This window comes from Salvelinus fontinalis, chromosome 13 (assembly GCF_029448725.1).
Source record: "Salvelinus fontinalis isolate EN_2023a chromosome 13, ASM2944872v1, whole genome shotgun sequence".
NCBI lineage: Eukaryota > Metazoa > Chordata > Actinopteri > Salmoniformes > Salmonidae > Salvelinus > Salvelinus fontinalis.
In genome coordinates this window covers 55,128,924-55,143,390 of record NC_074677.1, presented here as the reverse complement: position 1 = coordinate 55,143,390, position 14,467 = coordinate 55,128,924, and the positions used below count along the sequence as shown (strand labels likewise).

The 14,467-nt window shown below is 43.8% G+C and overlaps 1 protein-coding gene across 2 annotated transcripts; it reads right to left on the bottom strand.

The window, feature by feature from the left end:
• Positions 1-301: 301 nt before the first annotated feature.
• Positions 302-14,195, bottom strand: LOC129869088 (actin-binding protein WASF3-like). Of its 2 annotated transcripts, none has more exons than XM_055943585.1 (9): positions 14,053-14,195; positions 7,944-8,102; positions 7,596-7,730; positions 5,378-5,531; positions 5,042-5,171; positions 3,609-3,781; positions 2,580-2,846; positions 1,998-2,377; positions 302-1,819 (listed from the first exon to the last, which is right to left on the bottom strand). In XM_055943585.1, the coding sequence occupies exons 2-9, from the start codon at positions 8,074-8,076 to the stop codon at positions 1,662-1,664; spliced, it is 1,530 nt and encodes a 509-aa protein (XP_055799560.1). In that variant the 5' UTR covers positions 8,077-8,102; positions 14,053-14,195; the 3' UTR covers positions 302-1,661. The 2 variants fall into 2 exon arrangements, with proteins under 2 accessions (XP_055799560.1, XP_055799559.1); XM_055943584.1 differs by lacking the exon at positions 14,053-14,195 and adding an exon at positions 13,627-14,044.
• Positions 14,196-14,467: the final 272 nt, after the last annotated feature.

The following is a 14,467-nucleotide window of genomic DNA, read 5'->3' as shown; positions in this document are numbered from 1 at the left end:
ACAGCTGGGCAAGAAATACTGTGTTCTCCCTGGGCTCAGAATGAGCTGTTCCCTCCCATGTTGTGGATCTTATGAGTTAATTTGTCCCTATGCCCTTCCTGCCGTCACAGATGGCCAGATGGCCCGACGTGGTGGGTGGTGGTCACACTGTACACGCAAAAAAATACCTCTCGGAACTAGTGCATAAATTGGTTGTTCACATTCGAGTGATACGGTACAATAGGGAAGTTGTGTCAATGGAATAGGTCAGTGATTTGCAATAAACAGCCACAAGAGGATCCAAGACAAAAGTAAGCCATCGTAACACTTATTTTCATTTTATTACCTCCTCATACATGCACTTTTGTTTTCCAGGTTCGATCAGTGTGATAGTCATTTCATATCTAGATACCCAAATTCATTTTACACACGCAGTGTTACAAAAAATCTATACAACAATGAATTGTAAAACACAGTAGTTGTACAAACACATGACTTAATAGAACACAGGGTCAGTATGTTCGAAACACTGCTATGAACCCTCGCTCATCTCTTCCAGTAGAACATTAGTCAAAATGGACGACAAGCCCACCAGCAATCAGATACTATCTCTCCAGGCCTTCAACATAAAAGAAGTGAGTCAGAAAAGAAGGAAACAGCAAGGCATTGAGAGATTCCCTTTCGCTGACACACACACACACACACACACACACACACACACACACACACACACACACACACACACACACACACACACACACACACACACACACACACACACACACACAAAGTACAATAGAGAAAATAAACCCCTAAATAACTGCCATGTTAGGGTCTGTCTTACACAGTAGTCATTAGTCAACCAGCAAATCTTTAGCAAATGATGTAAACCAAAAACGACAACTGATGTTAAACACTGCCAGTTAGGGTATCAATACTCAACCACAACACTGTAAACAATTGAACAAAGTGACAAAATAAAAAGGAACGTCCCTCAGATAACAAAAAAGGCGTGTTGACGATACGGTTACAGCTACAGTATCATGTGTCCAAAAGTATCCACCCACCCGATTAACACTTGATGTGACATCATCTTCATATGCACAGTTATCACAAACAGCACAGCCAGAATAGAAGATGACTCGAAAGAATACTTTTCCACTAACAAATATTTAAGTGCATTGTTAAGTTAGATGAGTTGAAAGAATGCCAGAGCATCTTCACCTAGAAAACAACATCTGTGGTGCTGGCGTGGCTCATTTACAGGTGGAGGAGATGCATCGAATATCTAAATGCAACTGAAACCACGAATAATATTCAAACTACAATATCAGGACTCATGAAAGAAACACTTTCATACTGGACCATAAGTAATATATTATACTATATCATATTATATATATACGTATAAGCTTGCTGTGCTTGCTTTAAACAGAACCCCCACCCAGCCCCAGATCCACTGTGGTTTCCTCTCAGCCCATATCTGACTAGATAATGGATACTGTCATACTGTGTAAGCGTCTCCTCATCTACTTTCTCATCTACTTACTCTAACAAGAGGTCTATCGAGACGTAGTGTGCGTTGACTGTGTGTGTGTGGTGTGTGTGTGTGTGTGTTTCCTGTTATTGGAATAGCAGCACTCTGTAGGTAAGTAAAGTAAGCCTAAGCCCTCTGCTCCGTCTCAGTCTGACCACTCGTTCTCCTCAGGCTCTGAGTCCTCATCGGATTCGCTGTACTCCACTGCGATGCGTCGGGACAGGATGGTGGCCACGTCATTCCCCACTGGCTCCTTCTTGGCTTCCTGCTCACGCTGCTCCTGCACCTTCCTCAGCTGGATGCCTGAGGAACACAACACAACGGTCATCTACTGTACAGATGATACTTACTACAAACTGTCAAAATACATTTTCCATACAGTAAATATTTTACTAGGATAGTAGCTTTCCATGTACAGTAATGTAGACAGATCATGTAGTGTAATCCTGGCTTTTCCACCTAGTAAACCAGAGGGTCTCACCTCTGCGGATGGCTGACAGCAGGTCGCTGCGTGCGTCACTTATCGGGATGCCTAGCACCTTGCCCTTCCTTGGCAGTGTTCCCCCAGAGGGGTGTATGGCATGGGCTGGAGAGGGAGCGAATGTTGGGGGGCCACCAGGTGGGGGTGGAGGAGGGGCAACAGGAGGTCCCCCAGTGACAGGGTGAGATGGAGAGGGGACGTAGCCAGCGGGTGGGGGCGGAGGGGGCGAGGGGCTGTAGGGGCGGGACAGGGTGGCCACGGTGCCAGGGGCCAGGGTGGGAGGCCCTGTTTTGCTGTCAAAGGCCGTCTGGGCTGAGGGGATAAGGGGAGGAGGTGGGGGCGGGGCCGGAGGGATAAAGTGCTCTGGCATCTGGTGACCGCTGTGGAACAATGACAGTAAACCAACCAAGTCAGACATAGTCTTTCTCACCATTCCAGCACTACATCATTAACGTTTGGATCAGATAAATGCCTGTGACATTTACTGTAGATAGAAAAGGCTTTCAGACTTGAATTCAGCTTAGATAAAATAGCAAAAACGGGCACAGAAGGAGGGACGAGAGGGGTAGCTGGCTAACACACCTGGCGTCTTTGGAAGCTGCGGGCCGGGGCCCATTCAGGGATGGGTCTGCGGGTGTGGGTCCGTGGTGGGGCTGCATGCGGCCCAGGGAATGCTGGCGGCCTTGAGCTGCAGTGGTAGCAGCAGCAGGGGGGCGGTAGGCCCGGTCCAGAGACTGGGTCTGGTTGGGGCCTGTTAGGTGCTCCTTCCCATCAGGACCCAGCACAACTCCCTCCTGGGGTGGGTGGTTAGGGCTGGCAGGGTAGGACTGTTCATCAGACATACCAGACCTGGAACATTTAATCCACAGATAGAGGTTGATGAGGAGCAAGGGATATCTTCAATAGACGTTCAATATACACCTAGTCTCATGTCAATGGTCATCCACGTTTCTTTATTTGTCATCTCAAAAACCTGGTAACTTGGTATTCAAACATTATACTGTGAGTACAATGTTGAATATTCAATCTTAAAGGGATATTTCGAGATTTAGGTCGTTTTTCTACCTCCCCGGAGTCAGAAGAACTCATGATACCATTTTTATGTCTCTGCGTGCAGTTTTATTAAAGTTAACATATTGTGAGCTTAGCGCAATTGCTGAAAGTCTGCCGGTACAGTAGCCAGCTCCTCTCAAAAGCAAGGAAACATACCTTCTAAATACTCCAAAGGTTGGTCATTTAACATCTTACAAAGCTATACATAGTAATCGATATATTCTAAATGTGCTTATTTGACTGATAATCATAAGAAACGAGATTCTATTCACATCCTCACTCTGACCAGCTGTCGCATAGAGATGTATAGAGGTCACAAGGGTGTATCTGTTCCATTATGGCGTCTGTGAGCGGACGGGCAGTGCCATTGAGAAACATACACAACGTTGAGCTCTCTATACATCTCTATAACTAAATCTCTAAATCGCGCAGTATCCCTCTAAGGAACACGGAGGCTTTCGAACATTTAGGTAGATGGCAGCAGAAAGCAGATTTTGTACATTTACAAGTTGTGATCAATTGTTCCTTGATTGATTGATTCAGTGCATCCCTACTGACCTGTCTGGAGAGAGAGATCCCTCAGAGGACATGCCATGGTAGGGTGAAGGCGTGAGCCGGGTGTCTGGACGGAACTCCTTGTCGTAAGCCATCATGTTCCACTCCTGACGACGGTTCCGGGCCTTCCTCACCTTCTTCACCTCCCGGCTGGGGTCCTCCACCTGTTTCTGCTCCTGAAAATGACAAAGACTGTGACTACAGCCGAAATACAGGGATATGGACTGCGCCAGAGGATTCCCTCAGAATGCAGTATAAATGCAGTATAAGTATACATATGGGAAAAAACTATCATCGACTACCATCATTATGGGACAAACATAAACAGGACATGTAAGTGCTCATTTATTATGTATAAAATGCATTTCAATTCGGCTACAGTTCCTTAGACTAGTGGTGGATCTTCTTAGTCTTAGTTCTTCGTAAATAAATGAGCATGCTTCCTCTAATTAAGTCAATTTTAGCTATAGAGCTTAGTAGTGTTTGTAAGAGGTTTCTCATCTTGCTAAACACATATGACAAGGCTATTTTCTAACCATGTCGCTGTCTTCTCTCTAGCTCCCTTCCTCGCCCCTTAAGCCCTCGCTCGCTCACTCTCTCTTTCTCGCTTTCCTTTCCTTCCCATCCTCTATCTCTGTCTAAACACACGTCCACATCCCCAGGCTTAGGACGCTTGTGCACAGACAGTCTAAAAGGAGCAACAAGGTAATCCTGACAGGCCTGATGTTAAATGGTGGATGGAAGGAGAGCGGGTCTGAGTGGTCAAAAAACAGCCAACAGTCATGAGAGTATAGATAAGAGAGAGCTGTTCTTGTCTATTAATGTTATGTGTTATGTCATGTTTCATGTTCGGTGCGTACCCCAGGAAGAGTATCCTAATAAAATACCCCCCAAAAATACCAAGAGCCAGCAAAGAGCTAGCAGCGAAATATAGCAACATGTGTGAGAGGAGTGATTCATCATCGACGCTGTCACGTTCCTGACCTGTTTTCTGTTGTTTTTGTATGTGTTTAGTTGGTCAGGGCGTGAGTTGGGGTGGGCATTCTATGTTATGTGTTTCTATGTTGGGTTAAATGTGTTGCCTGATATGGTTCTCAATTAGAGGCAGGTGTTTGACGTTTCCTCTGATTGAGAATATTAAGGTAGGCTGTTCTCACTGTTTGTTGGTGGGTGATTGTTGCTGTGTCTGTGTTTGTGCACCACACGGTACTGTTTCGTTTTGTTTAGTCTGTTCGTGCGTTCTTCGTTTTATGTTAGTTCGCATGTTCAGGTCTGTTGACGTCGTTTGTTGTTTTGTAGTTTGTCTTGTATTTTCGTATTCGTTATTATAATTAAATTCATTATGTATTCATCACCCGCTGCGTCTTGGTCCACTCTCTCAACGAAAGACGACCGTTACAGACGCACATAAAACACACAAACAAACTCACACACACCTTGTCACCCGCCTTCTGCTTCCGCTTCTCCTTCCGCTTGTTTTCTGTTGCTTGGATCATCTTCTCCTTCCACAGATTAAAGAAGTAGGATGGGTCTGTGTAGAACTTAAGGCCATCCTTTTTGTCATCCCTGTATGACAACACATCCTGACCTGAGACTGTGCTTCGGCAATGCAATTAACACCTACACTTTTTACATGGTACATTATATAACTATGTTATAATACACATAAATTGCACATCCCCAAACCTTAATTCTGTATCCTGTACCTAAGGAAAAATGCAAAGACTAAAGTGGGGTTCAGTAAGTTGTAATGTGATTGGTTGAGGGCTGACCTGTAGGGGCTGAGGATGTTTAGGGGTGGAGGTTTGTCACAGCGATGGTACATCTCCATGACAGGGTTGAGGATGGAGTTCCTGGACACCACCTGCTGGTCCTGGATGGTGGAGCTCTTGAAGGCCTTCCTCATGTTGATGTCCTGCAGCGAAACTGGGACCAGAATGCCAGAATGAACACAATGAATGAACCCTCGAACACTGATTCATTATCAGCTATGAATGGCCATGGCAACCCAGTTTGCATGAGGAAGTTTAGAAGTTCAATAACATGAAAACTAATCACATTCATTAGTGGTGGATCAATGCTTCAAAAACAATTTAATAGGACCGCAAACAGAGACTCATGAATCATGATTACGGTAAGCAGAGATGCAAAATGGGATGCATTCGGAAAGGATTCAGAACCCTTGACTTTTTCCACATTTTGTTACGTTAGAGGCTTAATTCTGAAATGGATGAAATTTAAAAAATGCCCTCATCAATCTACACACAATACCCCATAATGACAAAGTGAAACCAGGTTTTTAGAAATACCTTACTTACATAAGTATTCAGACACTTTGCTATGACACTCGAAATTGAGCTCAGGTGCATCCTGTTTCCATTGATCATCCTTGATATGTTTCTACAACTTCATTGGAGTCCACCTGTGATAAATTCAATTGATTGGACATGATTTGGAAAGGCACACAACTGTCTATATAAGATCCCACAATTGACAGTGCATGTCAGAGCAAAAACCAAGCCATGAGATTGAAGGAATTGTCCGTAGAGCTCCGAAACAGGATTGTGCCGAGGCAGAGATCTGGGGAAGGGTACCAAAACATTTCTGCAGCATTGAAGTCCCCAAGAACACAATGGCCTCCATCATGCTTAAATGGAAGAAGTTTGGAACCACCAAGACTCTTCCTATAACTGGCTGTCCGGCCAAACTGAGCAATCGGGGGAGAAAGGCCTTGGTTAGGAAGGTGACCAAGAACCCTATGGTCACTCTGACAGAGCTTTAGAGTTCCTCTGTGGAGATTGGAGAACCTTCCAGAAGAACAACCATCTCTGCACTCCACCAATCAGGCCTTTATGGTAGAGTGGCCAGACGGAAGCCACTCCTCAGTAAAAGGCACATGACAGCCTGCTTGGAGTTTGCCAAAAAGCACCTAAAAGACTCTTAGACCATGAGAAACAAGATTCTCTGGTCTGATAAAACCAAGATTGAACTCTTTGGCCTGAATGCCAAGCGTCACGTCTGGAGGAAACCTGGCACCATCCGTTCGGTGAAGCATGGTGGTGGCAGCATCATGCTGTGGGGATGTTTTTCAGCAGCAGGGACTGGGAGACTAGTCAGAATCGAGGGAAAGATTAACAGAGAGAACCTGCACCAGAGCACTCAGGACCTCAGACTGGGGCGAAGGTTCACCTTCCAACAGGACAACGACCCTCAGCACACAGCCAAGACAACACAAGAATGTCCTTGAGTGGCCCAGCCAGAGCTCGGTCTTGAATCCGATCGAACATCTCTGGAGAGACCTGAAAATAACTGTGCAGCGACGCTCCCCATTCAACCTGACAGAGCTTGAGAGGATCTGCAGAGAAGAATGGGAAACTCCCCAAATACAGGTGTGCCAAGCTTGTAGCGTCATACTCAAGACTCCATTCTGTAATCACTACCAAAGGTGCTTCAACAAAGTGCTGAGTCTTTACTCAGTAAGTACTGAAGTACTTATGTAAATGTTATATTTCAGTGCAAAAATTCTAATAAACAGCTTTTGGTTTTTCATTATGGAATGGTGTGTGTACAAAAAAAAATACAATTGAATCCATTTTAGAATAAGTCTGTAACATAACAGAATGTGGAACAAGTCAAGGGGTCTGAATGCTTTCCGACTGCACTGTATACAGTATTCAGCATATCCCAGGCTGCATAATGGAAATCAATGTATTGGTGATTGCAGCAGCAGTGAGTCTGTGGCTCAGCTGTAGGGCACTGGTGAAGCCCTTGCATTATGCAACGGTATGTTTTACTTCGTTAATTACCACGGTGCTCTTAATTTGATGCTTATTCACGCTCTCATACCATATGCTGGGCTGTAACTTTGACTGAGTATCATCATGCTATAGCATGTACTGTATTATGTGACCAGTCCCCTTTCCTCAGCAGATTCTGCCACACCCTTACCCCCGTCCCTCATAACCCCTGTCACCCGTCGCCTCCACCTACCCTCCTCCACAGTGGAGTCAAGCTGGGTGACTTTGACAGCCAGCAGGTCCACTCTCTCCTGGAGGCTGTTCATTCTCATGTAGAAGCTGTTGGCCTCGTTGAACAGCTCCCCGAAGATGTCCTCTGCATGTCGACCTGCATTCACGAAAACACACAACATGCATTAACAGAGGTCAGGGTCAGAGTAGGACTACGAAAATGTACCTTTAAAATAACCCCATGCATTACATGTTAAAAAAATACTGCCTGAAATAACTTGGTTAAGATTTCATTTCCATTCAGCATTCAGTCAGTCAGTGTCAGTCAGTCAGCAGACAGACAGTTAGTCAGTCAGGTGTGTAGACTTACTCAGTCCCCCCAGCTGTTTGATGATGGCTGCCAGGGTGCTGTTAGTGACACACTCCAGCTCGCTGGTGACCCCGTCCGGCACGGCTCCACGGCACAGGTGCCTGGGCTCGATGCATCTTTTAACCAGCGGCATGGCAGCTGCACCCTACACACACTCACCTACAGAGAGCCAGGGAGGAAGGGTTAAAAAAAAAACACTCCAATTAGCACATTCATTGCGGGTATAGAACAATATAACTCAGTCTTCAGTGGAGCAATCTATATTGAACGCCATGTTGTGTGACACCTCTGAATAAAGAAAGAGTCAATAGGCGGGGGGGAGAGAACGGAGAGACCCGATAGAAACCATGTAATCAACCAACAGAGGGAAATCACAACATCTACAGCAATGGTGCAATCATATGGACTAATAATGAAAGGTGTGCCGGACAAAGACCTGGTATTGTCAAAGAAAAGAGGTTGAGAGAAAGCATTTATAAAAGGTAATAACTTCATTAGTATGACACTATGATTATAGTAGTACTTACTACGTTTGAAAGGAAGGCAAGGGCAATCAAAGGAAGCCTGGAAATTAGGATTCAAAGGTCGGGTGGCACAGACTAGAGAACCAATGAAATATTAGGACAGTATCATGGCCTATTGCACCCTGGATAGTGCGTGATTGACAGTGAGTGTGTGTGACAGTGAGTTTGTGTGTAACAGTGTGTGTGTGTGTGTGTGTGTGTGGGTACGAACTCTGTGCTCAGCCCATCAGGCTAATGGGTAGTGGCCATCTAGCCTGAATCTCTCCCCACACTGCCCTAATGCAGGCTGGCATGCCTGTACACAACCGCCTGGCATTCATTTACACGACCCACTGCCTACTGCTCAGCATGTCCCTATAGTGGAGACAATGGAGGAGACCTCTCTTCCTCTGGCTCACGTCCCTCTTTCACAAGTGTTCTCCCTCCTATCTCTCTCAGTTCAATCACTGTATTTATAGGCCTTTACATGTCGTGTCTCTTTCAAGCACTGGTCTAAAAAAAAAGATTGCAAAAATATGCAGAACAAAAATAACCCAATAAGCATATCCAATGACAAAGAGCTTGGATCCAATGAGAATGGGCTTTCATCTTCATTTGTCATTTGGGCATATCAAGTCTAAAAACAGACTTACCTACAGTAAGCTTACAAATTTATCTCGTGAGACAGTACTAATGTACTCTATGTACCTTATCGAATGAAGGCTATTCTATTCATGTCAATGGATGACTAATTATGGGCTTCAAAATCTTGTCTATTCTGTGATCGTGTACAACGAAGTGTATTGCATTGGGGGGGGGGGGGGTGAGTAGTGTGCATGCAAACAGCAAGGGGCTCTACTATATCAGAGCTACAGTCTGGGGCCATCGCCATGGCAACCTCCAAGGACCTTCCCTTATGCTCTGCTGCCCATTGCAATGTGATGAGAAGTACATTTGAGAGAAATAGAACAAAGCAATCATACACACACTGTAGTACACTGCAAATAAAAACATAGGACCAGACAAAATGAAAAAGAAATGAATACACAAAACATATCAACATAGGACCAGAAAGACAAAGAACATTATTAGTTTTCCTACATCAGCATATCATCTTGCAATGTCAGGCTTTAATTATATGTCTCCTATTTCAAATAAATAGGCCGAGATGTTCCCCAAGGCTACAGAGTCCTTTTTGCAGCTGTCAAAAATTGCAATAAATTGGCACGGTGAAATAGCTAAACATGCGTAAACAACCTCAAGGGGAACCTCTAGCAGGGAAACGCACCCTTATGCATGGAGACTATCACAGAGAGACGGGTTCATGATACTCTCTGGAGGATGGGAGTATGGCCTTTTAGCATGTCTGCTCCGCAGCTCCTTGGTTATGTGTATATGTACAGTTGAAGTCGGAAGTTTACATACACCTTTATAGCCAAATACATTTGAAATCAGTTTTTCACAATTCCTGACATTTAATCCTAGTAAAAATGAGCTGTTTTGGGTCAGGATCACCACTTTATTTTAAGAATGTGAAATGTCAGAATAATAGTAGAGACAATGGTTTATTTCAGCTTTTATTTCTTTCATCCCATTCCCAGTGGGTCAGACGTTTACATACACTCAATTAGTATTCGGTAGTATTGCCTTTAAAATGTTTAACTTGGGTCAAACAGTTCGGGTAGCCTTCCACAAGCTTCCCACAATAAATTGGGTGAATTTTGGCCCATTCCTCATGACAGAGCTGGTGTAACTGAATCAGGTTTGTAGGCTCCCTTGCTCGCACGCGCTTTTTCAGTTCTGCCCACAAATTTCTATAGAATTGAGGTCAGGGCGTTGTGATGGCCACTCCAATACCTTGACTTTGTTGTCCTTAAGCCATTTTACTCCAACTTTGGAAGTATGCTTGGGGTCTTTGTACATTTGGAAGACCCGTTTGTGACCAAGCTTTAACTTCCTGACTGATGTCTTGAGATTTTGCTTCAATATATCCACATAATTTTGCTTCCTCATGATGCCATCTATTTTGTGAAGTGCACCAGTCCCTCCTGCAGCAAAGCACCCCCACAACATGATGCTGCCACTCCCATGCTTCATGGTTGGGATGGTGTTCTTCAGTTTGCAAGCCTCCCCCTTTTTCCCTCCAAACATAACGATGGTCATTATGGCCAAACAGTTCTATTTTTGTTTCATCAGACCAGAGGACATTACTCCAAAATGTACGATCTTTGTCCCCATGTGCAGTTTCAAACCATAGTCTGGCTTTTTTATGCCGGTTTTGGATAAGTGGCTTCTTCCTTGCTGTGCGGCCTTTCAGGTTTTATCGATATAGGACTTGTTTTACTGTGGATATAGATACTTTTGTACCTATTTCCTCCAGAATCTTCACAAGGTCCTTTGCTGTTGTTCTGGGATTGATTTGCACTTTTCGCACCAAAGTAAGTTCATCTCTAGGAGACAGAACGTGTCTCCTTCCTGAGCGGTATGACGACCGCGTGGTCCCATGGTGTTTATACTTGCATACTATTGTTTGTACAGATTAATGTGGTACCTTCAGGCGTTTGGAAATTGCTCCCAAAGATGAACCAGACTTGTGGAGGTCTACAATTTTTTGCTGAGGTCTTGGCTGATTTCTTTTGATTTTCCCATGATGTCAAGTAAAGAGGCACTGAAGCTTCTAAAGCCATGACATCATTTTCTGGAATTTTCCAAGCTGTTTAAAGGCACAGTCAACTTAGTGTATGTAAACTTCTGTCCCACTGGAATTGTGATCCAGTGAATTATAAGTGAAATAATCTGTCTGTAAACTATTGTTAGAAAAATTACTTGTGTCATGCACAAAGTAGATGTCCTAACCGACTTGCCAAAACTATAGTTTGTTAACAAGAAATTTGTGGAGTGGTTGAAAAATGTGTGGTTGACAAATGTGGTTGAAAAACGAGTTTTAATGACACCAACCTAAGTGAAAGTAAACTTCCGACTTCAACTGTACGTTTACTATCTGGGTGAACTATCCCTTGGATCATTTATACATGACTCTTATTTATTTACTGACATAGCTTATTGTTCAAATATGAATGAGTGAACTTTCTGTTCTCCTCTGTGTGTTAATTCTTCATGACTGATTACTTTCACACACAAACACTGCTGTCCCCTCAAAAATCTATTGGCCTCCAGTCTGTTGCTGGCATCTGCTAACCACTACCCTCTTCTGCATTTTTTTGCCATCCTTTCCATCGCTCACAATGCCCCTTTCTTGTTGGAGTTCCTCACTATTCAAACTAAGAGTGGCTCTCAGAATCTGGCTAAATGCTACCATTGATTCCCGAAACGTCAAGTTGTGTGTCTTTTCTCTCATCTCTCATTCTTGTCTCCTCTACTGGAGCCAGTATAGCATGCCGCCACAGCCTCAGCAGCCTCCGCACAGTCATGGGAAGAAAACGGATTAATGAGTGGAAACCATAGCAACACTTCCACAGTGCTGCTACCATGACACTGGCTCCAGGCGTCCTTTTACATAATCTATGTTCAGAACAAGATAGTAGAAACTCAATGATCTACTGCATTCCTCCCATCGCAGACCTAGCAGTTCAGCCGTAGCCGGTGGGTGAATCTATTCAAACGATGTAAGAGCAATTAGAATATGTAAAGATCAGCACAAATATACAAGCATTTGAGTCAAATATACAAGCACAACACCCAACATGACAGGTTTCTCCTGCTGCTGAAATGAAGTGAATCCTCAAAGAACTGTATGGAGTCCATCAAAGTCATGACACCTGTCGAAAACTGCCGAAGTCATGACACCATAAGCCTCCTCCATTGCTTAAAAAAATGACAAGGTGCAAACTGTCACCGCAATTAAGAACACATTTTATGGCCTACCCTTTGTCATCCCAAATCAGTCAAGATTGCCAAACTACCATTTGAGTTGACAAATAAAACAAGGCAACCAAGAATTGTCTGTCAATCATACAAGGTCATAGACTACCAAGGCCAACCAAAATGTGTTGCATATCAGCTCTGAGGCCCCCTTCCTATTTCTTTCCTACAAGCTGTTTGAGCCCTTGGTTGCAGAAATGTGCCTCTTTTAATAAGAAATATGCCCAAATATGGGGGTGACATTTCGGACTAGTGATACTGCTGTTAATGAAGATGTCTGTTGATAATAATACCTGCCATTTAGCAGACACTTTTATCCAACGCAACGTACAGTCATGCATGCATACATTTTACGTATGGGTGGTCCCGGGATTTGAACCCACTAACCTGGCGTTAACAAGTGGTCTACCAACTGAGCTACAAAGGAGACCAATCATCTCAGAACACTTGGACTTCTCATCTCATAGGATATACAGTATGCTTTATTTAAATAGTGCATTTGGGTAACACTTGTGCATCAGTTACACCTGTGTAATTAGCAGGTTGACATTTTGGGGGGCTGAATCACGTTCTGTAGCAATTCGTTACTGTAGTATTCACGTTGTTTCACAGTAACCTAGTCTAGTAAGCCTAATTTCTTTGTAACTTCATAGTAATTGATGAGCAGATATGTGACCGAACCTGCAGCCTCATGCAGGTACAGAATGCTTTCCCCCAAAATATCCATATGACTTAATCAGTAGTCATCCTTCATTGGACATCTGACTGACTAAAAATAATGACATCAGTGATTTCTTGCAGTTGGACTGATGATTACGTCATACATCCTGCCATTGCTGCTTCTGCACAAGCATGTGATTAGTAACGCAAAGGGAACAGAACAGGTGTTCGCTACAAGCATAGGCACGGGGCTACAGCAGTTAACCAGTGTTCAAGTACAGCTGGAAATGGGATAATCGTGAATGTGAAGAGGAAAAGCAATATATTGATTAGAATTGGCCAGGATACGCGTGTCTTGTTAGCATTTCGAGTGGTGAGAGCGTCAATCTATGCCACTAATTCCAAGGCACAATATCTGTCACGCAAACATATATTTTTCTTTCTCATGCAAGCGTTTCTTATATTGTAAGATTATAATAAATAGAGCCGGTGTCACCCGCATCCCCTCTCTTCTTGTTAAGATTTTTTCCCCCACACAAACACATTATATAATTGGAAATAGTTATTGTGCCATGTATAATAATGATGTCTTATCCTAGCGATCTAAGAACGGTAAAATGGTACCTAAATCTACTTACCACTGGTTGTTTATCTTTCCCTTTACTTTTTTTTTTTTTTAAACCTCCTCTCGTTGCCTGTATTATTTGGCAGCTATTTAGACATCACGCGTGGAATAGATCTCTAGGTCAAATGCGTTACTGCGCGCTACCATCACTACCGATGAATTATCGAAGTCAATGGAATGGACGACGATGCTGAAATCTGGATTCCCTTATGTCTGCATGTGTGTTTCCTTGGCAGCGTCGGCTTTCCTCCGCGACCGCGGAACGCGAACGCTCTGCAGCAGCGAAACCACGACGCATGCGTACATGGGCTCATACGGACCACCACCCCGTGTTTCAAGGATGCCACAGAACCGAAAAAAACTATTGAATACGCAAAAATGACATACATGCTTTATCTGTCAAACAGCAAAGAGCAGACCGCATAGTATAACGGCATACCGTAGCTGTGACAATATGGCTTCATCCAATATGCACAGGCCAGGCTATGTGATAATCGCATGTTCCATGCATCAGGGTGGGGGGCAGTACTAGTATGCTATGCTGTGGAATCTGTGGGAAAGGGGAATACAAGGGACTCTTATTGTCCAGGGTGAGAAGTGCGTGTGTGAGTGTGTGTGTGTTTGTTTGTGTAGGACAGCCTATTAAAGTGGAAAGATGCCTATTCATGCATAGCTTGGTGCGGAATTAACCAGAAGCTTGGATGAGCATTCATTCTTTCTCTTGCATTCACTCTACATCTCACCCACTAATGACAATGCAAAAGGGTCAAAAGTCACAAATATATATGTATATCAACAATGGCTCTTACAGTTGTACCTTTACAGTTCTTTATATTGGCAATAGGATGATACTT

Excerpts from the sequence above, each read along its gene's own strand:
- LOC129869088 (XM_055943585.1), bottom strand. The coding sequence starts at position 8,076 with ATGCCGCTGGTTAAAAGATGCATCGAGCCCAGGCACCTGTGCCGTGGA. Across the intron at positions 3,782-5,041 it reads AGCAGAAGGCGGGTGACAAG|GAGCAGAAACAGGTGGAGGA; the intron begins GTGTGTGTGAGT and ends TGTCATTTTCAG. Across the intron at positions 2,847-3,608 it reads GGATCTCTCTCTCCAGACAG|GTCTGGTATGTCTGATGAAC; the intron begins GTCAGTAGGGAT and ends TAAATGTTCCAG.